Source organism: Palaemon carinicauda, chromosome 8 (genome assembly GCF_036898095.1).
Source record: "Palaemon carinicauda isolate YSFRI2023 chromosome 8, ASM3689809v2, whole genome shotgun sequence".
NCBI classification, from domain to species: domain Eukaryota; kingdom Metazoa; phylum Arthropoda; class Malacostraca; order Decapoda; family Palaemonidae; genus Palaemon; species Palaemon carinicauda.
In genome coordinates this window covers 159,884,677-159,908,864 of record NC_090732.1, presented here as the reverse complement: position 1 = coordinate 159,908,864, position 24,188 = coordinate 159,884,677, and the positions used below count along the sequence as shown (strand labels likewise).

The window sequence follows — 24,188 nt, the reverse complement described above, 5'->3', positions numbered from 1 at the left end:
AATACACTGAGAGTGATAGGGAGGAGGAGGAGGACTAGCAAGAGGAGGAGGAGGAGGAGGAAAGCTACTCTTCCTTCCTCACTCCATCTTCTCCCTCCCTTCCTCTCTCCCTCCGCTCTTCTCTTTATTGATCACGGGAAAGGCAGGCAGCAGGCAGACCCCAAGAGCCAGGCGGCCCCCCCCCAGGGTGCCAACCCCCTTACCAGAGCCACCACCGATGCCACCGCCTCCCTCTCTCTCTCTCTCTCTCTCTCTCTCTGCTGGGGGCATAGCGCACCCTCTTCTCTCTCTCTCTCTCTCTCTCTCTCTCTCTCTCTTTCCTAGTGTGACAGGGCAAAGCCTTCTCTTTGCCACTTATCAAAGCCTACTCCTCCATGGGATATCAGTGTTCTTGAGGACTTGTCCATCTCCCGTTCATTCATTCTCTTATTCAATCAAGGAGAAAATAAAAACAATAACAATAATAATTAAAAATAACATTCATACGCAGATCTACATCATAATTACCTGGTTCCCTCGCGACTATTTCATGTTGGCGTATTGCGATTTATTAAATATTTAAAACTATCCTAAATCCTTTTAATTATTACCTACATGAATGTTGTTTTAATGTTGCTGATGTTCTTAAACTGCCATTTTAATTGTTCATTACCCCAATTGTAGTTTATTTATTTCCTTTTTTCACTGGGCTATTTTTACCTGTTGGAGCCCTTGGGCATAATTATAGCATCCTGCTTTTTCAACTAGGGTTGTAGCTTAGCTAATAATAATAATAATGAAAATAATAATAATAATAATAATAATAATAATAATAATAATAATAATAATAAGTATGTGCAATAACATACTGTTCAAGTAGAAAAAAAATCGCTGTTTGAACATATCTTATTTTCTAATTAGTATTTCATATCCGCCAGTACAACCTCTCTCTCTCTCTCTCTCTCTCTCTCTCTCTCTCTCTCTCTCTCTACAGCTGTGATAATGAGCCTGGGAGAACTTGGGGAAAAATAGGGCACAGATTTCTAAGCTTGAGTGCACTATTACATAATAGGTTTCTGAGCTTAAATGCACGATTATATAATAAATTTATAAGCTTATATGCACTAGTACATAATACGGTTTAATCTTAAGTGTACTATTACATATGTTTCTAAGCTTATGCGCACTAATACATAACAAGGTTCTAAGCTTAGGTGCACTATTACATAACAAGGTTCTAAGCTTAGGTGCACTATTACATAACAAGGTTCTAAGCTTAGGTGCACTATTACATAACAAGGTTCTAAGCTTATGCGCACTAATACATAACAAGGTTCTAAGCTTAGGTGCACTATTACATAACAAGGTTCTAAGCTTAGGTGCACTATTACATAACAAGGTTCTAAGCTTAGGCGCACTATTACATAACAAGGTTCTAAGCTTAGGCGCACTAATACATAACAAGGTTCTAAGCTTAGGCGCACTATTACATAACAAGGTTCTAAGCTTAGGCGCACTAATACATAACAAGGTTCTAAGCTTAGGCGCACTAATACATAACAAGGTTCTAAGCTTAGGCGCACTATTACATAACAAGGTTCTAAGCTTAGGCGCACTAATACATAACAAGGTTCTAAGCTTAGGCGCACTAATACATAACAAGGTTCTAAGCTTAGGCGCACTATTACATAACAAGGTTCTAAGCTTAGGCGCACTAATACATAACAAGGTTCTAAGCTTAGGCGCACTATTACATAACAAGGTTCTAAGCTTAGGCGCACTAATACATAACAAGGTTCTAAGCTTAGGCGCACTATTACATAACAAGGTTCTAAGCTTAGGCGCACTAATACATAACAAGGTTCTAAGCTTATGCGCACTAATACATAACAAGGTTCTAAGCTTATGAAGGTTCTAAGCTTATGCGCACTAATACATAACAAGGTTCTAAGCTCAGGTGCACTATTACATAATAGGGTTCTAGGCTCAAGTTCAGTATTTCATAAAAGATAACGTACACAAACATCAACAGATTTATGAAAACTTTTAATGTCTTTTTTTTTCATCAGCGGTAAAATCTGTTCTACTCCCAGTGGAAATGATTAATATGACCTAGCACGAGATCGTCCAATGGTAATTAAATACCAGATGGATTCCTTTGACATTCATTCACATCATCATACGTTCCCATTTTGTTTGAAAATTATAAACCAAGACTGTAAAATTCCTGTTTAAAAAATCCCATAAACGATTTACTTTTCTGGCAGGGTTAAATGAGATGAGTACAGTAAAGTTTGAAAATGAAAAATAACTAGATATAAAAGTTCCCTCCGTATATCTCCTTTAAGATTAGATCTCGTGTTTGCCGAGAGTAAAGTTACCTTAAGATTTTAACTGAGACTAACGCTTACAGCGTACCGAGTAACAGGCCACTGAAAAAATGACATCAAAAGGACCTATATAGACAGAAATTAAACAAAACAGCATATTCACCTCTAATTACGTATACCTTTTAAGTTTAATTATAAAAAGGTATGAGTTTAAAAAATATTAGTTGGTTCATTTAGAAGCAAGCAGACATAAATAGGAACATTGGTATTGAGGAAAGTGGGCGATTAGGTCGCTCGTATAAATTAAATGCCATCAATAGCATTATATTTCTCTCTCTCTCTCTCTCTCTCTCTCTCTCTCTCTATATATATATATATATATATGCGGAGTCCAAATTTGTGAAACTTGGTGAGCCTGACTTTAATGACAACTTATAAATGAATATTCTATTAATGAAGCTAATTATAAAAAAAAAAATAATTGTCAGGAGTCTTCATAGGGCACTTTATATGGTTTGCCAAAAATCCATAAGCCTAATGTTCCCTTGCGGCCTTTTAGCCTTTTTTTAATACACGTAACTATATATCGGCAAAATTGTTCGTTCCCTTATTAGAAGCCCTTAAAAAAAATCACGAAGTAACTCCTATGCATTTAAGGAAGCCATATCTCACGACTCGGATATTTTTAATACTAGTCTTGAGTCTTGATGTTGAGTCATAATTTACAAATGTGCCTGTGGAAGAAACATTCCATATCATCTTAAACAGAACATTTCCAGACCCTAATGGCACTTTTAAAACTAACAATTTTAGCATTGTAGGGCAAGTATCTAATAACCAAACATGCCTATTCTACTCCCACAGTTAAACACACAAGATTCCTCCACTCAATAATATGTCATTGCCTTCGTTTTTTTTTTTTTTTTTTTTTTTTTTTTTTTTTTTTTTTTTTTTTGCCTCAGTTTCTCATTACGCTTCTGCGAGGTTGATGCCACTATTCTGTTTTAAGCACACTTTCCTTAGATTTTTTTTTCGCTAATTTTTCATTATTTTTTCTTAATGTTATTTATATACTTCCCATTTGTAGCCCTGGAAGATGTGATTATGAAAATCACGAAACGTCTGGATTAATAAATGGATTTTAATAACCATTTTTCCTGTCCACATCTAATACATATATATATATATATATATACATATATATAAATATATATATATATATATATATACATATATATAAATATATATATATATATATATATACATATATATATATATATATATATGCTGGATATTTGCGTTTATTAATTAAACAATACATTTAGGATGTGTTTAAGTTTACATATTACCAACCTACGCATTTGCTCAATACAAACCTGAAATAATCTACAATTTCTTTCGTCAGGTTTCTTAAAACTTTCGATTATTGTCCACTAATGTTATGAAACTTATTTTAACTGTGCACTCGCGTTTGTATTTCATTAAGTGTACAGTACAAGCATAATTTCAAAAAAGGTTAGTCATATCTCTAAATTGATTTGGCAGTTAAATTGCTGGAACTTCATTAGTTCAAACTTGCAGTGAAATTTTTTAATGTTGAACGGGTTGACATAAGTATCTCTTCATAATTTATTTATGACATTTATTTTAATGTTGTTACTGAAATTGAGATACATTATATTATTACTTCTCATATATATTTCATTTATTTCCTTGCCTCACAGAGGTATTAAAGGCTTTAAAGGTAACTCATGAATGGCAGAGGCAAGGGACAGTGACAATGTCCTAGCAGGACAATGCCATCAAGACTGATCATATATACAGCAGTGATCAGTGTCCAAACCATCTCTCTAACCAAACTTGGACCAGGAAGAGCCAGGCAATGGCTGCTGATGACTCAGCAGATAGACCTATAGGCTTCCCAAAATCCCTCATGCTTAGTTCACAAGGATGGTGAGGTTGCAGATACTAAAGAAACTATCGAGGTTGAACGGGTCTCGAACCCCAGGCCAACATATCACCTGGGAGTCACGTTCGAAGCCCTGGGGCTTATGGCATCCTTCTTTTCAAACCAGAATTGTAAATTGGTTATAATAATAATAATAATAATAATAATAATAATAATAATAATAATAATAATAATAATAATAATAATAATAATAATAATAATAATAATAATACGAGCAATCAGAGATTTCTGACCTCCGCCAAAGGTTAATGGAGTTGTCCATGGCCTAAGATCTGTATGTGGTAAATATTTCGTCCAAATGCGTCGAATTGTTTTGACGTAATCCTGTCCGCAGACAGAAACAACGACGAATAAATAAATAAAAATAAATAAATAAACCAACTCGATTTGTAACCTTGGAGGAGGTAATAATAATAATAATAATAATAATAATAATAATAATAATATTAATAATAATAATAATAATAATAATAATAATAATAATAATAATAATAAATGACATCAAACAATAGACGGGTAATGGGGGAACTGACAGGTGAAGGGTTTCGCCCCAATGAGTAGGCTTATTAACCGTTTGGGTGGTAGCTTGGCTAATAATAATAATAATAATAATAATAATAATAATAATAATAATAATAATAATAATAATAATAATAATAATAACATACATTCCCGATTGCGAGCTTATCACTTACGTCTTCACATTCCTCCACCTGGCGCCCATAACATTCGACTATAAATAAAGAGAGCACACAAAGAAATAAAGACATGCAAAGTATAAGAACAAGTGCCATATCGTTCCCTGCCTTATATTACCACAAAATGAAATTCAGGTTTCTAGATTTTAGCATAAATACAATGATTCAACAATAGACTGTAGGAAAAATTTTATCAATGCACCAAGAACACCGGATAGAGGGGGGAGGGGAGAAGTTGTGTCACTGGTGAGATTAGACAAAACAAAGCACTCTACGAGAGAGAGAGAGAGAGAGAGAGAGAGAGAGAGAGAGAGTGTGTGTGGGACGATTTACCTTTCTTTGTATGTTCATATATTATTTTCCTTTACGTGACACATTGAAAAATTAGAATATAGTGGTGATTTTTGTGTGTGAGAGAGAGAGAGAGAGAGAGAGAGAGAGAGAGAGTTCTAATAAAAGCTTTGTACATCGCTCAGTAGAGAAAAATTAAAAGCAGTGTAGATAAGACAAAGCAGGAGATAGTTATATTAAAAATATTGGTTATGATGATGAGAGAGAGAGAGAGAGAGAGAGAGAGAGAGAGAGAGAGAATGACTTCGTACCCAGAGGAGAGGTCGGACTCGAGCAAGTAATTGTGGAGAGACACTCCATTTGGTACAACAGACAGCAAAGGGCTGGAGAAGCACACACACAGGAAGAGGAGACCATTCACCAACTATTGCTCTGCTTTTTCACGGATGCAATTTAAAAAAAAAAAAAAAATTACATGCGGTTGTCAATCATCATTGATTGCTGATCTTGATCTATAGGCATTTCAGTTTTGGAACTGCTTTCAGATTAATATCAAATTTACAACTATTCTCTGATATGGCTAATATTAACAATTTTCCCGATTTCTTTGTGAATATTCTTGTTTGATGACCAATTTGAATTTTGATCCCTCCATTTGCATTTATTTACTATTATTTCACTACGAAATATGTAAATATCAACATTGCACAGCACTTTCAAAGGACAATTGATTTTCACAATAGGCGCATTGTTGATAAATAAAACGTTATTTTCCAATTTTCCAAAAAAATAGGAGGGTTATTGAATAATAAAACATAATATTTTCAAAATGGGCAAACTAGTTAAGAATAAGACATGTTATTCTACAAATTAAGTGAATTATTAAAGAATTAGATATGCTATTTTCAAAACAGGCAAATTATTAAAGAATGGGATATGCTATTTTCAAAGTAGGCAAATCATAAAAGGAAATACATGTTATTTTCGAAATAGGAGAATTATTAAAGAATAAAACAATGTATTTTCGAAATACGCGAATTATTAAAGAATAATTATTTTCGAAACAGGCGAATTATTAAAGATTAAATAATGTTATTTTCGAAATAGACGAATTATTAAAGAAAAAGTAATGTCCTACACGTAAAGCCAAATTCAACAGTCCGATGTCACCCGTTGATCATTGCGCTCCGCACCGAGAGGAGGGCACTGGGTCCGTCTGCGCGAGTATGTCAGCCAGCTTCTGAATTGGACTGCACAATTGGCTTCGAATAAAATCCTTTACTGGATGCATTATCAACTTTCAAAATAGAATGGCACCCTGCGTACCTATATGGTTGAAATTAATGTGGAGCGTAGATGGTTTGAAAGAAGCAGACTCGACTATCAAAATCGCCTATGGAAGAAATGTTAAAAATAGTCCAAGTAAAAAATAGACCACCAAGTCCACAAACTCCACTTTTTTTTCAAAACAAAAGTTAAAAGCCATTACAATATATCTGATAGGAAATTATTAACAATTAATTAACAATAATTAGTCTTGAAATTATGACTGACATTAGTTCCCGAGTAACTAAGCGTAGTCATACTAAGGCATTACAAGAATTAAATTCTTACATAAAAGGCGGCCGCATACTATACCTAATCTTTCATATTATAACCTGATGGATTATTTATATATATACAAACTTTAATATTGAGCAAACACAAATTGAATTCGAGAGAGAGAGAGAGAGAGAGAGAGAGAGAGAGAGAGAGAGAGGGTGGGGGGAGATTATGAATGAAGTGCGTTCATAAAAAATGACATATCTTATAGGATTGTTAAATAACAAGAAAATTATAAATCAAACTATCATTAGTAGCGCAACTAATAGCATGATACTTAACCAAGGAACATCCTTTAATAAAAAAAAGGACGTAATTCTGATATCTATAAGTTCAAAGAATTTCCACTCCAAATAGATCAGGACTAATATCTGCCAAGGTGGTGAATTTTAAGCAAAGACTATTTTTGCTCAAATGGCACCTATTATCTTATATCATGAACATCATAGCTGTGGACGCCATTGCAAAGCTTTCTTATATTTATTTTCTGACATCAATATTATTATCATTATTATTATTATTATATTCTTCCCACTCTCATGATCTGAGCACTGGGGGGGGGGGTTTATCTGTTCTTTTTTTCTAAACTAGCCTAAGCATCTTTGTCCTTTCCATCGATGCTATGACTCGCCATACCCAACTAACTATACGATACCTAATTTACTGTATGCCAAGGCCCAAAGAGTTTAAACGGAACTTACCTAAATAGACACAACCCTAACATGACCCAACTCCAGATACGTGTTTTTCATATACATTCATATAAGCCATATATTATACATCTATTAATATCTGATTCTCACTACCTCGGGATCAGAGACCCATGGGGAAATCCACTTAATGATATATACAGTATATATACGTATGTGTATATACATATATATATATATATATATATATGCATTACTAGCTAAGCTACAACTCTAGTTGGGAAAGCAGGATGCTATAAGCCCTAAGGCTCCATCAGGGAAAAATAGCCCAGTGAGGAAAAGAAATAAGGAAATATATAAACTATATGAGAAGTTATAATCAATTAAAGTATAACATTTCAAGAACAGTGACAACATTAAAACCTATCTTTCATACATAAACTATAAAAAGACTGATGTCAGCCTATTCAACATAAATACATTTGATGCAAGTTTTGAACTTTTGAAGTTCTACCAATTCATACCCGATTAGGAAGATCATTCCACAACTTGGTCATAGCTGGAATAAAACTTCTACAACGCTGTGTAGTATTGAACCTCATGATGGAGAAGGCCTGACTAATAGAATGCCTAGTATTACGAAAAGGATGGTACTGCCCATGAAGACCTGAATGTAAAGGACGGTCAGAATTATGAAAAATCTTATGCAACATGCACAACGAACTAATTGAACGACGGTGCCAGAGATTAATATCTAGATAAGGAATAAGAAATTTAATTAATATCTAGATCATGAATAAGAAACTCAATAGACCGTAAGTTCCTCTTCAACAAATCAAGATTGGAATCAACAGCCATTTCCCCTATCAAGGGATGGCTCTAAAAATGAACTAAAGTCCCTACCAAATTCATATTTCAACTGCTGAATCGTGTTCCTGCGCTGTAAAATTATACATACACACACACACCACACACGTATATATATTATATATATATACATATATATATATATATATATATATCACTTCGTATACCTACTCAGAACCCCCTAAACAAGATGTGCTATTCAACTCTATCTTGTACGAATTCTTGCACTTTCCAGGTATTGAAACCCTTCTTTTCTAAACACATCTTTCACACCTACTCAACCAGTTCTGGCCTTTCCTCTCCTCCTACCCCCAAACACCCCTCTCAATTATAAACTTTTCAATAACCTATTATCACCTAAAAACCCAGAGCAATCCTTTTGCATACTTTATACCAACCTTTAAAGCATTCTTTCGCATATCTCAAAAATCAAGTCTTCTTAAATAAATTACGTATTATTAATCTGAACAGCTTTAACCTTTTTCTTTCTTCGCACGAAACAGTCTCACTTCACTTCCATAAAGTAAATTTTGTACAACAATCTCTTCCTAAAGTACATTCCCACACGCTTTCCATACATTTATGCCTCCAGCCACTGCCTTTTATTTGACTTCCAGCACCACTCGTATGAAGAAAAGTCAGGGAGTCATAACAGGGCCCTGTCTTAGACCATATTTCCCACTCTACCAGTCCCTCTCCTCCCTACCCCAGAATATTCTACCCCTCGTAGTCTCACAATCACATGGTTTATTTTATTGATCAAAATTGTACCATACAACCTCCTCGGTATGCTAAATATATATATATATATATATATACATATATATACATATATATATATATATATCTGTATATATATAGTATATAATATATATATATATATATATACAGATATATATATATATATATATATACAGAGTATATATATATATATATACAGAGTATATATATAATATATATATATATATATACTATATATGAGTTTTCCCTTTTGGGGGGATGCACAGTGACCGAAAAAAAATATACAGCCTTCTGATATTTAAGCAAGTATCACCATCGGTTTTCTCGACTTCAAAAAACAAACCCAATATAATGTATGTATGTATGTATATATGTATATATATATATATATATATATATGTGTGTGTGTGTGTGTGTGTGTGTGCGCACGCACACATACAGTATTGGGTGTGTGGTAACCAAACTAACATTCATTTTCACCACTTTAACTGGAACAAAAACGTACCCGTTAAAAAAAAGGGGTTGATCATCTCATGATACCCCGTCCTCCACCCACCCAACCTCCACTCTGCCCGGTATGGTACGTGAACGTGGTCAGCAACTTTGTGTCGATGACCTCTGACCCACTGACCAAGTATTCTTTATCTTATGACACTCGGTGCAAACAGGCTTCCCGATGTTCTGGCACTTTTGGAGTTTGGATGTTTCTCTAGATTTCGCTCTATTCAGCTTTGGATTCGAAGGAAAGATTTTGGGGCAAGATCTAATTTTATATACAATGCATGCATATGTGCACGTGAAAGCACACGTTCCTACACATTATACATACAAACACACACACACACACATATATATATATATATATATATGTATATATATATGTATATGTATATATATATATATATGTATATGTATATATATATATATATATACATATATATATATATATATATATACATATACATATACATATATATATATATATATATATATACATATACTATACATATATATATATATATATACACACATACATACACATATATCATCATCTTCATCCGCCGTTGCTAGTCCACTGCAGGCCTCAGGCATGTCCTTCCTCTCTCGTTTGTTTACGGTCTTTCTATGCCGGTCTATCCCCGAAAATTTTCTTCGTTCGGTCATCCTCGTCTTTTCTTCCTTCCCCTGCTTCGTTTTCAATCTCTAGGGACTCATTTTGTTATTCGTTTTGTCCATCTATTATCTGTAATTCTCATTACCATGTCCTGCCCATGTTCATATAATTTTCTAACATGTTTAAATATTACTATTATTATTACAACAAGCTAAGCTATAACCCTAATGGAAAAGGAAGGTTCTATAAGTCCTAGGGCTTCAATAGGGAAAAATAGCCCAGTGAGGAAAGGAAACAAGGAAATAGATACACTGAAAGAGAGGGTATAAATAAATTAAACAAAATATTTCAAGAACAGTAACCACATTAAATTAGATCTTTCATATTTACTGTAAGATATAGAAAACTTCAGAAAACCAAGAGAAAGAGAAATAAGATAGAACAGCGTACCCGAGTGTACCCTCAAGCAAGAGAACTCTGATCCAAGACAGTGACAGGCTATGGTACATAGGCTATAGCATTACCCTCGACTAGAGAACAATGCTTTCATTTTGGAGTGTCCGTCTCCTAGAAGAGCTGCTTACCATAGCTTAAAAGTCTCTTCTACCCTTACCGAGAGGAAAGTAGCACCTGAACAATTACATAGCATTAATTAACCCCTTGAGTGAAGATGAATTGTTTGGCAAAAAAAAATATCTAGTGTTATCAGGTGTATGAGGACAGATGAGAATGTGGAATGAAAAGTCAGACTACTCGGTGTATATTTAGGCAAGGACAGAATGAGCCATAACCAGAGAGAGGGGATCCAATGTACTACTGCCTAGCCAGTCAAAGAACCCAATAATTCTCTAGCGGTAGTATCTCAACGGGTGGCTCGTGCCCCCGGTCAACCTACTGCCTATATCCTCTACTTTATATTACATACATATTACACACACACACACCCACACATATATATATATATATATATATATCTATATATATATACTTTATATATATATATATATATATATCTATATATATATATATATATATATATGTGTGTGTGTGTGTATGTGTGTATGAGCATATACAAAATCTAAACCTCATTAAACCTTTAAACGAGCATGCTATCTGTGAGGTACCAACAATAAACAAACCATCAATCATTTCATTCAAAATTTTAAATCCTACTCCACTCCCAATGATAGGGAAAACGATCTGCAAATTGTCTTCTCCAGATTCCACTAAGCTCTGGTAAACAAATGGAAACCTAAAAATAATGGTTCTAAACCTGGCGTTTTCTATAGATTCTATCTAGCCTTGTGTTTAACGGGGGACTAACATAATTGAGAACGCTAGTGTGCCGGGAAATGCTTTATATGCGATATATAAATCATTAAATCTATTATAACGTAAAATGGTGATATAGCATATTCCTGTTATACTCATAGAGACTTGAATACACATACAAAACATTATATCTATTTCACGTAAAATGGTGTGATACGGTATTTTCCTTTTGAATTGACAGACTTAAATATAAAAGACCACTTTGACCATAAAGTCCTCCCAATACCTTTCCTCTATCTACAATAAGCCGACGAATGCATTTCATACAATCCGTTTAGTACATGGATCAATGGCCGTTGTTAGTTTTCCGTTGATATAACTACATGTCAATGGTCTAGAGTCTCTAGACTGTTTTAAAATCACGAGGGCCTGCTTAAAATATTCTCAAGAAGAAAAAAAAAAAGGAAATCCTCGAATATATGACATACCGCTACTATTAATGGTGATCTTATATACACTGTGTTGATTAACTCCCTTTGCTATCAGTTGAAGGAAGGTATTGGACAGCCTTCCTTTAAATTTTCATCGTAAACGAAGGTACAGATAGGATGAACTTCGCGTTTTCCACTTTGCTTTGAGTAAACTGATAACGCCGTAAACGTTTGTCAGAAATAGAGCCTGTCACAAAGCCTTGGAGTTTAGCTTAACCCGTGTGCAAACATTGTTAAAAGTATTCCAATATCACTATATATAAGAGAATGGAATATAACAATTGTTCTTTCCGTAACGTATTCGCATGGCAGCAGATCGATCCAAGCTCGTGACTATCAGTTTGAACGGTTTACTGGGGAGGCCACTGCTATGGCTGGGCACCACAGTGGGGGTGTTAGGCTTGTTCGGCTGACGTCCTGGTTATCATCTATTCTGATGAAACAGGAAATAAAACCAGACACCTTTACTTTTAACCCAAATTCTCTCTCTCTCTCTCTCTCTCTCTCTCTCTCTCTCTCTCTCTCTCTCTCTCTCTCTATGCACGAGACGGTAACATACCTCGCTACTATGAGAAGTTTGATAAAAAAAAAAAATATATTTAACTAATTTTACCCAATCGTTTGTGCACTCCATCGAAACAGTAGTATCAATTATCAACATAAAAATTATGGGATTTCAAGCACTGTATTGCTGGATATTACCTTCCACATGTTTGGTTCTCAACCGAAAGCACCAGGATGCCTTACCTTACCTTATTGCCTTATTCTATGTTTGGGTTCCCCAAGGTCCCTCAGTGTGAGGCACCTCGTATATCCACCAGAGAGTTACTAATGCATCTTCCGGTTATTTTGCATCTTCCAGTCTTGGATGGTTTGGGATGCATCTTAGGTATTTATCGAGCTTATTCTTAAACACATCTACGCTCACTCCTGATATGTATGTTTCTTAGAAGAGCTGGCAGCGCATTAAATCGTCACTGCATTATCGATGCTGGTGTATAGTGGATTAATGTCCTGTGTGCCTTCCTTAGTTTTCCTGGTATAGTTATGGGCACTATTAATCTACCTCGGCTTGCTCTTTCTGATATTTTTAGCGCCATGTTTTCAGTAATTCCTTCGATTTGCTTCCATGCTTGTATTATCATGTAGCATTCTCTTCTTCTTTCTAGACTGTACAATTTTAAAAACTGCAGTCTTTCCCAGTAGTCAAGGTTCTTAACTTCTTATATTCTAGCAGTAAATGACATTTGTACACTCTCTATTTGTGCAATATCCTTTTGGTAGTGCGGGTACCATATCACATTGCATTACTCGAGTGTACTACGTACATAAGTTTTGTAAAGCATAATCACGTGTTCAGCGCAAAGTTAAGACAAAGAATCCTACCTGGAACTGACAATGGAAAACCAAGAAAATGTGTTTACTGAGGTTTTATCTTTATAAGCATTTGCACTTTTCCCTAGTTATACAAACTTGATTCCTTTACAATGGGGCATGTTACAGTGGAGCTGAAAAGATTATTGAAATCCAAAGACAGTAAAGGGCTTTGTTGAAATCGTTATCGCAGTAGTTAGCGACTGATGGTGCGAGTATCCCATCCACTATCCTGTCAAAGATGCTTCATTTTCACCTTGGCTCAAGACTGAAAGGATGATTGAGATGGGAAGCCTAACTTTAAAGAACCTCGGGGTTGGTTCTTTTTCTTCCCTGGAAATGCCAAGTCTCCCTGTCTCTTATGCAAGAGAAGGAGATGACTCCAGCAACCTTTCAGCCTACATGGGGCCAGGCCAGTACTTGGTTATGTATATGGTACTTGGTCAATGAATGAAAACCCTTGATTTAAAGTTCTCTGGCATCCTGACATCGAAGGTCATTGACGCTGAAGTCTAGATAGAAATACTCAGCAAATGATGCACAATGGATTGGTATTTATTCTGCCATCCCTCCCCTCACAAAGGGTGAATGAGGGAGAAGTTTTTTTTACAGATACAGTCAAATAAGATCATTCCACCTTTCCTCCAGACTTATAATGAACATTACTATTGACAAGCTGCTTCCTGTACTTTATGAGACCTGGCCTAGCTACACAACTTATAGAGCTTCCACCACAGGGACAAGAAGAAGCATTGAAAGATTTGCTGCTATACTACCTCGAAAAGAATGTTTGGCATATCCCACTCTGGAGGACTAAAATTCAGGGGTGGGCAAGACTGCTGAAAGCTCCTCAGAAGCATAGAAAACTCCCATGAGGAGAAAGACATTGTCCTTGAGGAAAAAGTCTGGCCTATTCTTTACAAATTCTCCTCTGTCCTAATACACCCGACTATACTGTGATTACCAAACAGTTCTTCTTCATCCAAGGGGTTAACTACTGCACTGTAATTGTTCAATAGCTACTTTCCTCTAGGTAAGGGTAGAAAAGACTTTTTGGCTATGGTAAGCGGCTCTTCTAGGAGAAGGGCACTCCAAAATCAAACCATTGTTCTCTAGTCTTGGGTAGTGCCATAGCCTCTGTACCATGGTCTTCCATTGTTTTGGGTCAGTGTTCTCTTGCTTGAGGGTAAACTCCGCTACACTATTCCATCTAATTTAACTTTTTCTTGTTTTGCTAATATTGTTATAGTTTATGAAAGAAATATTTATTTTAATGTTGTTACTCTTCTTAAAACATTTTATTTTTCCTTGTTTGCTTTCCTCACTGTGCTATTTTCCCTGTTGGCGCCCCTGAGCTTATATCATAACGCTTTTCCAACTGGGGTTGTAGCTTAGCAAGTAATTAATAATAATAATAATAATAATAATAATAATAATAATAATAATAATAATAATTATAATAATGCTGTGACATGTGATACCTCACAAACCCTCGTTCCCAAATTTTTCTCATAGGGATCTTTGTAATAAAACTATGTTTTCCTAATATCATAGCCAACTAAAAATATTTCTTTTCACTTGATAAAAAGCCTTCCACAAAGAAACTCATATTTACTAAGATAAAATATAATTTCGGCATCAACAATAATTTAAAAAGATGTCATTTCCATTCTAAACTCCGCATAATCCTTCTAAAACATTCTAGACTTCCAACACACCCATAATAAACGAATTTTGAGCAAAGTGAAAAATCTATTTTTGGGTGAGATAGCCATGTCGTCCTGATGGAAGGTTCCTTTAGGTAGCTTTCTAAGGGATATTTGCTACAGTAATACTCCCAGAAAATTAACCATAGGTCCCCAGAATTCTAACTCCTGTCGCGAGTATCCTTAATATATCTTTAAAGGATATCGCATAAAATCAGCAGACATATTTTTTGATACGACACATAGCAATCTTCACTCCGAATAGATTTAACTCTTTGAGGGGGAAGAGTGGCGAACGAAAGGGGAGCCGTTATCAAGGTACCCGGTGGACCCCCTCCCCATATTACTACGGCTCATCATTCCTAGTTGCATTTAAGCAGGAATAGCCGCAGATAGAGTAGTTTTATGTGGGGTCATTTTAAGAAAGAAGGGTAGGTACATCAGGACGACATGGCTATCTCACCCAAAAATAGATTTTTCACTTTGCTCAAAATCCGCTTTTTTGGGCTCGGCCATGTCGTCCTGATGGGAGCTTACCAGAAAATTAACTTGAAAGTACTATATCTGTGGATTTGTAAAAGTGCTTTTATTTTCAATGAGTTCCTTATATGGTCTCCTAGACCTTTATATATGACATTACCGTTGTCTGTCATATCCACTAAGCTTGGAACTAGCTTAGGGCTTCCTGCCCCCTGCAGGTAAAGTGTTGACTTCAACTATAAGGATTCAAAGTTTGTATCTCCATAGGGACGGAAGGTAATACTTAAGAGTTTACCTTTCTCATACCTTGGAAATCTGTACTCTGATTTCAAGTTGGGCCCTTTTAGAGTTTAATCAAAACTCTAGTATGCTTTATTCGTCTGTAACTGAGATAGCAGCAATAAGATAAATATGTTTAGTATTTTACCTTGCAACTAGATTATCAAATATAGTTACAATTGGGTATCAATCTGATCCGGCATTGAAAACACATCAGGGTCCATATTTTCTCTTGTAGAAAAAATATGTAATTTCATCAAAATGATGCCACTAAATGGAGATGTGAAACCAAATCTGACTGATTTGTACAGATTTTGGAAATGCATGAACACCGAGACGCAGCGTTCATTCGGCACTGGTGTTATCAGTCAGATATGCACCTGTGTGGAACAGTGTGTTAATCATCGTTGTGATTTGCACTCGAGGGTAATGTACCCATGCACCCGATGCACTGGAAAGTCCCAAAGCAGTTCACTGTTCATTGCAGCGCTAGAAGACGGGTTTTATAACACTACCCGCCATCACCACAACATGTTTTATTTCATGTACTTGCTTCGTATAGTGTCTGTAAAAGATCTGGGTAATCTCCACCCATTGTATGAGCGGAGTCTACCAAAGCCCCTGTGTTGGAAGAAGTTCCGTGAAGAAGCAATTTTCTTTGGATCGGGACCTGTGGGTGAGCTGTCAGGATCTGCTCTGCGAATAAGTAGGTGAGTTTTGCTCTCAGTTGTCTTAGGGATAGATTTTGATCCTGAGGTTTCGCCTCAGAAGAGCTGTCCTTCCTTGAAGTCTGAAGTTCTACATAGATAGACCTTAAGACACTCTACTGGGCATAGAGAGACATCTTCCTTCAGTGGGCAGATTCTCCAAGAACCCCACCTCTTGGTAGGTAGCTCGTTCTTGGCAAGAATGACAGGATCAGGAAAAGGGTTCAGTTCTCCTGTGTCTAGGAACCGAATATGGCCTACATCCCTGATAGGGCTAATATTTCACTAACTCTAGCCCCTGAGGCTATTGCAAACAGAAAAATGACTTTCTGTGTTAGCTCCTTTAGAGTACAATCCTCATTGTTTAGGTTCGAAGCATAGTGCAAGACTTAGACAAACGACCATGTAATGGGCTTTGGAGGGGTTGCCGGTTTGGGTCTAGTGCATGCTTTGGCACCTTATAGAAGGTTTCGCTTGTGAGGTCCACCTCAAAGGCGTATAGAAGAGGTCTAGTCAGGGCCGACTTACATGCAGTTATCATAGTGGAAGTCAAGCCTTGTTCAAGTAGGTAAATGAAGAAAGAGAAACAGAAATCTGTTGAAATCTCTGTTGGTCTCCTTGTTTTCACAAAGGATACCCATTTCTTCTAAGACGATTCACATTGTCTCCTGGTTGAGCTTGACTTGTACTCTATAATGAAGTCGAACTTGTCCTTCGAGATCCTGAACTTTTTGTTCGCTGCTAGGGCAAAAAAATCATATGAGATGTAGGTTGTTGGTTCTCGAGGATGAAACGTAAACAGTCAACTTCTGCACCAGTTGGGATAAAACTGGGTTTCGGCAGAGGAAACAGCTTCAGTTTCAATTCTAGAACTAGAGGGAACCAATTGTTTTAGGGCCATTTGGGGGCCACTACTACAGCTGTTCCTCTGACAGATCTTAGCTTGTCGAGGACTTTTAGCAGGAGATTGGTTGGTGGAAACTGGTAAATCCGATTCTATCTGTTCCAGTGGAGAGACATGGCGTCTATCGCTTCTGCTTGAGGTTCTCGTAAGGGGCTACATAACGAGGTAGTTTCTTGTTGTCGCTCGTTGCGAAGAGGTTGATCTGCAGTTCCGGGACTTTTATCGAAATAAAGAAGAATGAGTCTTATTACCTTCTTGTTCAAGAGTTCTGAGGTATATTCTTCCAACAAGGGGGTGCAGTGTTGGAAGAATTCTGGAAAAGTGGGGTGGATTTTTGTTACATTTCCAACCAAGTCCATTCGTAATTTGGCTGTGGACCCAGTGATCCAAAGTTCAACAATCCCGAAAGTGGAAAAGTCTGCCTCCTACCTGGAACCTCTCATTGTTTAGAGATTCCTGAGGACTTGTTTCCATGACCACGTCCTCCTCCACCCTTGGGGGGTTTCCGGAGGATCTTCTTTTTGGGCCCTTACCTTTGTAGGGCCGAAAGGTGGTCGAGTGCCTTTCAAAGCCTGGATTAAACACAGGTGACTGGGCTACCAGCTGTTGAGGGACCATCTGGAAGGTGGTTTGCGGCTGGGCTACCATTTGAGGCACCGTGGTCATGGTCACGGTCGGAAGTTGTGCAGGTCTAATGAAGATTTCCTCTTTGAGGACATGCCCCACTTTTGGAGAAGGTTCCTATTCTTCGTGGTGGCTTTGGCAATGAATTCTTGCACCACTTCCTGTGGGAAAGGGTCTTCGCCCCAGATACATGATGAAATCAGTTATATACTGTAGTTTTCCAACTACTGTATTGTTATATACTGCAGTTTCACTGGCTCTGTACTCTTGTATACTGTAGTTTTACCGGTACACTGCCGGGGTTAGGCTAGTGCCAGGTGGCACTTAGTGATAGAGAGAGAGAGAAAGAATGGAAAGGAGGGTTTCCTATTATTATGGTTTAGCACAATAAATAGAAGTTTAAGAGGGCTACTGCCATCCACTGTCTCCTTGCCAGAATGAGAATTCTAATGGAAGGGGAGGAATGCATCTGACTCTAGCTTCCATCCAGCCACAACTTTTGCCGCCGGCTGTACTGCCGGTTGCGAGGTCTGTGGATGGCAGTCCAAGAGAGGACTGAAGAATTCTCAACAGTATATTGGGTTTCCCCCCGGTAGCCGTCAGAGCCGGCTCAGTTTTTCCCCCCGGGGCATTCGCTTCCGGTGAAGGAAGGACATAAGGGGGAGTTGGCCGAGGCGGCAACCTAACTGCCGCTGGTAGGGTCCCGGCCGGCAACTTAGTCAACCCAGCAAGCCGGGATGATTGTAGAATACCGGCCAAAAGAAAGTTGTGACGGCTAGGCCGACACTAAAGGACAGAGGGGGTAGGGAAAAGGGTCTTATAATTTGCAGGGGAGAAAGGCGGCGGCAGGCATGCCGCATACTTTCAGTTGTAAACTAAGGAAGCATGGCTTCATGTGCCGACGCCATCATGGTCGGTACAGGAATAAGAATTCCCCTGTCGGCGATATTGTCGGCTATAAGACATGTCTTATAATTTACAAGGGAGAAAGGCGGCAGCTATACCGCCTACATTTAGTTGTAACCTAAGGAAGCATGGCTTCCCATGCCAACACCGTCATGGGCGGCAGAGGAATCATGATTCCCTGTCAGCGACATTGTCAGCTGCAAGACAATACACCCTGAGTTACCGTCATACTAGGAAGCTGGGATACTTGGCGGCAAAGACGATCGACGGTAAAACTATCTAAGTCAAGCCGGAGTTAACTACTCGGTGGCGATGACGAAAGATGGGGTTGCCGCTTGGGATGGCGGCACTCAGAGGGGAGGAAGGTTTATCCTCTTTACTCTAAAAGAGAAATATATCGAATTATACCCATAAATTCTAAGGGATATATATCCCCAACCGAATTAATATGAAACGATACAAGAAGTTGGATTTACATTACTAACGTATACAGACCGTTTAGGATTACGAAAGTAACGTTACATATCGGAAGAGGAAATATATGTATGCAATCTTCACTACTATAATTTGCCTAAATAGCTAAAAGATTCTTTATAGCTAAATACCGGGAGCGTCTCACTACAAACTAAATAAATTGCATTTATGGTCTGCGACAGCTGTCTCAAAATGACCGCCTCCGGAGTTGGCAGCGCTCCACTTAACACACTTAAATTATACAAATTCAACTGTGAGAAGGGAGCTATAAATTATACACAGGAAAGATCAAATACTCAACTTTCCAGAGGATGAAGATGCTGGAGATTGCATGATAATAATCCAATAAACCGTAACAACACCGAGAGAAACGTGGGAGCGCACTTAGCTTAAATGCTACAGTTGAAAGGAATGATGGGCCATAGTTATACGGGGAGGGGGTCCACCGGGTACCTTGATAACGGCTCCCCTTTCGTTCGCCACTCTTCCCCCTCAAAGAGTTAAATCTATTCGGGGTGAAGATTGCTATGTGTTGTATCAAAAAATACGTCCCGTGATTCTATGCGATATCCTTAAAGAGATATTAAGGATACTCGCGCCAAGAGTTAGAATTCTGGCGACCTATGGTTAATTCTTTGGGAGTATCACTGTAGCAAAGCTACCTAAAGGAACCTTCCATCAGGACGACATGGCCGAGCCCAAAAAAAGGCATTAGATTTGCATGCGTCGCAATAGATTCATCAGAAATCACAATTAATTCAAGTTGCTGATAAAATTTTATGACAAATTATATAACAATAACTTAATGATAATGATAATAAATATAAATACTATTACTACGCATATCACCATAATGATTTCAATTCATTAAGGAGTGATTACAGTAATCCTAACAGGGGTAGGAAAACTTGTGAATGGGTGGTTTACCCTTATATTCACAGTCAGAAATAGATAAAAAACATTAAGTCCAAAAAAATGTATAGTTAGTGTATATGGCTAGAAATTAAAGTATCATATATCTACCGTATCATCTATTAACCACAAATAGAAATACTGCTTAACAAGTGCACTGTAGTGGTGCATATTGTCAACTAAATAATGTCTTGTATTTTGCACTAATGCATGTATGAAACGGACACGTTAAAGACTTTAAACCAAAAGTATGTCCATATTTATTTACTCAAATGGTTAAGTAAGATTTAGGTACTCTAGTCAAAATATATAATTCTAAAATTTAAAGAGTAGGCCTACATACAAGATCATATGGTATGGTAAAATTATAGAACAATACGGAACCTCATTTCCAATAGAAAAAATATATTTTCTTACAGTAAATATTGTTTTCAATGAATTTGACCTTTATTTCTACCGCAAATAAACCAATCTTCCGTTATCCCCCACTTCTCAATGGACAAAGGTAGGAACCTGGGACTTTGGGTGGCTGAAAACAGGAAGAGGGGATTTTTTAACACTTTCGAGATTTGTAAACGGCCACAGAACCTAGCAAACCCCCCTAACATATCCTAGTATTTCCCAGGTCACATACCTAGCCCCACCTAGACCACCCTACCCAGGTAATAAACTAAAAGTAAATCACAAATAATTCCTTGCCTTATGCTTGACACCTACGTCCCCTTTTTTTTAACTTAGTAATCTTCACAGTGAAGATGCAATAAAAAATATTTAGTCTTCCCTAAAGGATAACTCAGAATCGCACTTAGGACACTTTACGAACAGGAGCAGATATGTGTGGTTTGTAAAAGGTAAACAAAAAAAGTGAAAAATATTTCAGGGGAATAGGATACCAATATTTTGTGTAATTTATCATGAATTTATGTCCCAGAGAATAATCTATAGAGAGGAAAAGGTTAGTTTAACCATTATTTATCGATTCGCCAGTAAATTTTCCTCACCCAAAAACCACAGTTCCCACTAGGTGACTACCATTACCTTAAGATATATTAGGGTATATCTTATTAAATATTTATTTGCGACGTAAATAAAGGTTGTTTACTAATTAAAATTATGTTTTCTACATAAAAACACATTCCTTTATTAGTAAAGCTTTGTCCGTGTTGTTCTATAATAATGCCAAAATACTAGGTACTGTGTAACCAGCGAGTTAATTATTTATTAGCCTAAAATAACTTAGGTGTTAGGTCAAGCTGGCCTTAGCCATAAAAGGTAACATGTAGATACAACCCCAAAAATACCAGCAATGATCTTTAAACACGCGATAACGGTTTTCTTAAATAAATAATGAAATCGGCGCTACATTACAAGACGTCACATTAAATCAAAGCTCATACCTTAATTGACTGTAGATTGGTCTTCCAACAGCAAGACTTGCTTCTTATATGATTGCCTTTAGAAATCAGGAACATATTGTAGACACTGACAAAGGGGTATTATTATGGGTATTGTTATACCATAAACTATAAGTCTAATTGTTACCTTTGCTTTTGGAGTCAAGGCATGGACAAGGCTAAGTATTACAGTGAAGTTCAGCCATGAAAATACGAAACATTCTATTCTTCCTCAAATAAATACAATCACATTATAACACCACACTGTAGGTTAGTAACACAACCGCTTGTAATTACACTTATACGAGAGTGAAGAATAAATTAGTACATAATCAGGAATAGGCCTACCATTTTAAAGACTGTAATGTGAGAAGATTAGTGTTGCCAGGCAATAACACTCAATTTAAGGACACCAACTCGTAGTACTATAGACTGTCCATTCAAGTTTCAGCTTCCGTACTGATTCACTGAAACTGCTTCTGCTTGAACAATGACCATAGAGAGCAGGGTTGCCAAATTATTTCGACTGGATTATCGTACATGAGCCTTAGAATTGTCGTTTTTCAACAAAAATTATCATACACAGTTTCAATATAATTATTGAGTTACATGATTGACTTATTTCAAAATATTTTAGTATAATTGTTTAATTAAACACATATGTATATACCTAAGGTATGTATCGTACATCGTACTGGACTTAGAATAACCGTACATGTACGATAATTATCGTATGAATGGCACCCCTGATAGAGAGGTTATGCCGGGATTTACTGTATATAGCTGGGACGATGGGTATCAAGATAACTAATTCACTGATAAGATTAATTTCCGATGCTTTCGATTTTAATAAGATAGATAATGATTTGATTACCTTATTGCTCTCATCGCACCTGACTTGTTTATATTTGCTAGTAAAAATTCAAGTAGGGTTAAGTAAGTCTCTCAAGCCTATTCTATTATAAAGTAAGATTCTTTTTTTTTTTTTTCAAAACGAAAGGCCACACTGTGTGTTTTTTCAGCCTATGGACATGCCACAGCTTAATTATAAGTGGACATTTCTGTGTCACTATTAAGCCATCATAAAATCAACCTTTTTTTTTTCAGCTAGCCTAGGTAAAGCGTCCTAGCTGATCAACATGTTGATCAATCATTATTACATTATAAGATGTTCACATGCAGAGGGTGGATATTAAAAAGGAGAATTCCCTATGAGATAACAGCAAAGAATATGCATTTTTAAAAATACTATTGGGAATATTTTCTGTAACCAAGATCATGTAGATCATGGGATACTTCAGTGGATGCACTTGGTGGGGGGGGGGGGGTTAATCAGAATTTGTTAGAAATCGGAATTAGCAAGTGTGTGATCTGAGGCGGGAAGGTATATATAATATATTAGAGAACCATATATTATATGGTTCTCTAATATAATCCACAGAATGCTTCACTGTTCGTTTTTCACGATGGATCAAAACGGAAACATTTCTATTAAAATATCTACACTTGCTGTTATTTTTTACCATCTGCCATTTGGATATGAATAATTCGCGTCTTTTTTTTTATTTTTTTATTCACGATATGCTGTTGAATAATCACTGCATGCAACTACAGAGAGCCACATCAGAGTTTAGTTTGATTTGACCAATTTCCCCCGATGAATAGGCCTAATGAACAGACTGTTGACAAAATTTAAATTTTATTCACTTGAAATGACGTATCAACAACAATTTTTGTAAAAATGGTGTCAGAAAGACCAGTGAAAAGGGAAATGCCAATGTCAGCGCTTACCATTAGATGCTTATACAGTAATGCCGTGATTTGTTCTAATAAGCAGATACGTGTATTTTAATTTGAACGATTTTCTAGCTGCAATCGATATTTATGGCATACATAAAATATGTGAGAGAGAGAGAGAGAGAGAGAGAGAGAGAGAGAGAGAGAGAGAGAGAGAGAGAGAGAGAGAGAGAGAGAGAGAGAGAGAGTCTCCATATCCTTTGAACTTCAGCCTTATCACAGAGAAATTAAATGAATCACAATTCCTCTGTAGCCTATTCTTATTTGTGTAAACACTTCCAAATAGCTTTACTACGGGGTGTACTAACATCACACGAGCATCTCAAAATTACAATTGATATACGGGTAATTAAAAACAGCTATCCTATCCTTTCAGTTGGCTCCTGTATCTGCCAGCAGAGGATAAAACGGATTTTGAAGCAAAGCGAAAAAATCTATTTTTGGGTGAGATGGCCATATCGTCCTGATGGAAGGTTCCTTTAGGCAGCTTTCTAAGGGATATTTGGCTAGTGATACTCCCAGAGAATTGACCATAGGTCTCCAGAATTCTAACTCCTGGCACAAGCAGCCTTAAAAATTTTCTTAAGGATATCACATAATATCAGGGGACGTATTTCTTGATACGAC

General features: G+C 36.7%; 1 protein-coding gene across 3 annotated transcripts in view; it reads right to left on the bottom strand.

Moving 5' to 3' along the window:
• LOC137646061 (uncharacterized) overlaps nucleotides 1-22,227 on the bottom strand; it is a 415,122-nt gene extending 392,895 nt beyond the window's left edge. The window contains exon 1 of one of the 3 annotated variants that reach the window (XM_068379219.1): nucleotides 22,113-22,227. In XM_068379219.1, the coding sequence (XP_068235320.1) occupies nucleotides 22,113-22,115 (3 nt within the window). In that variant the 5' untranslated portion in view covers nucleotides 22,116-22,227. The other 2 variants (XM_068379218.1, XM_068379217.1) reach the window with 2 other exon arrangements.
• Between the last annotated feature and the right edge of the window lie 1,961 nt (nucleotides 22,228-24,188).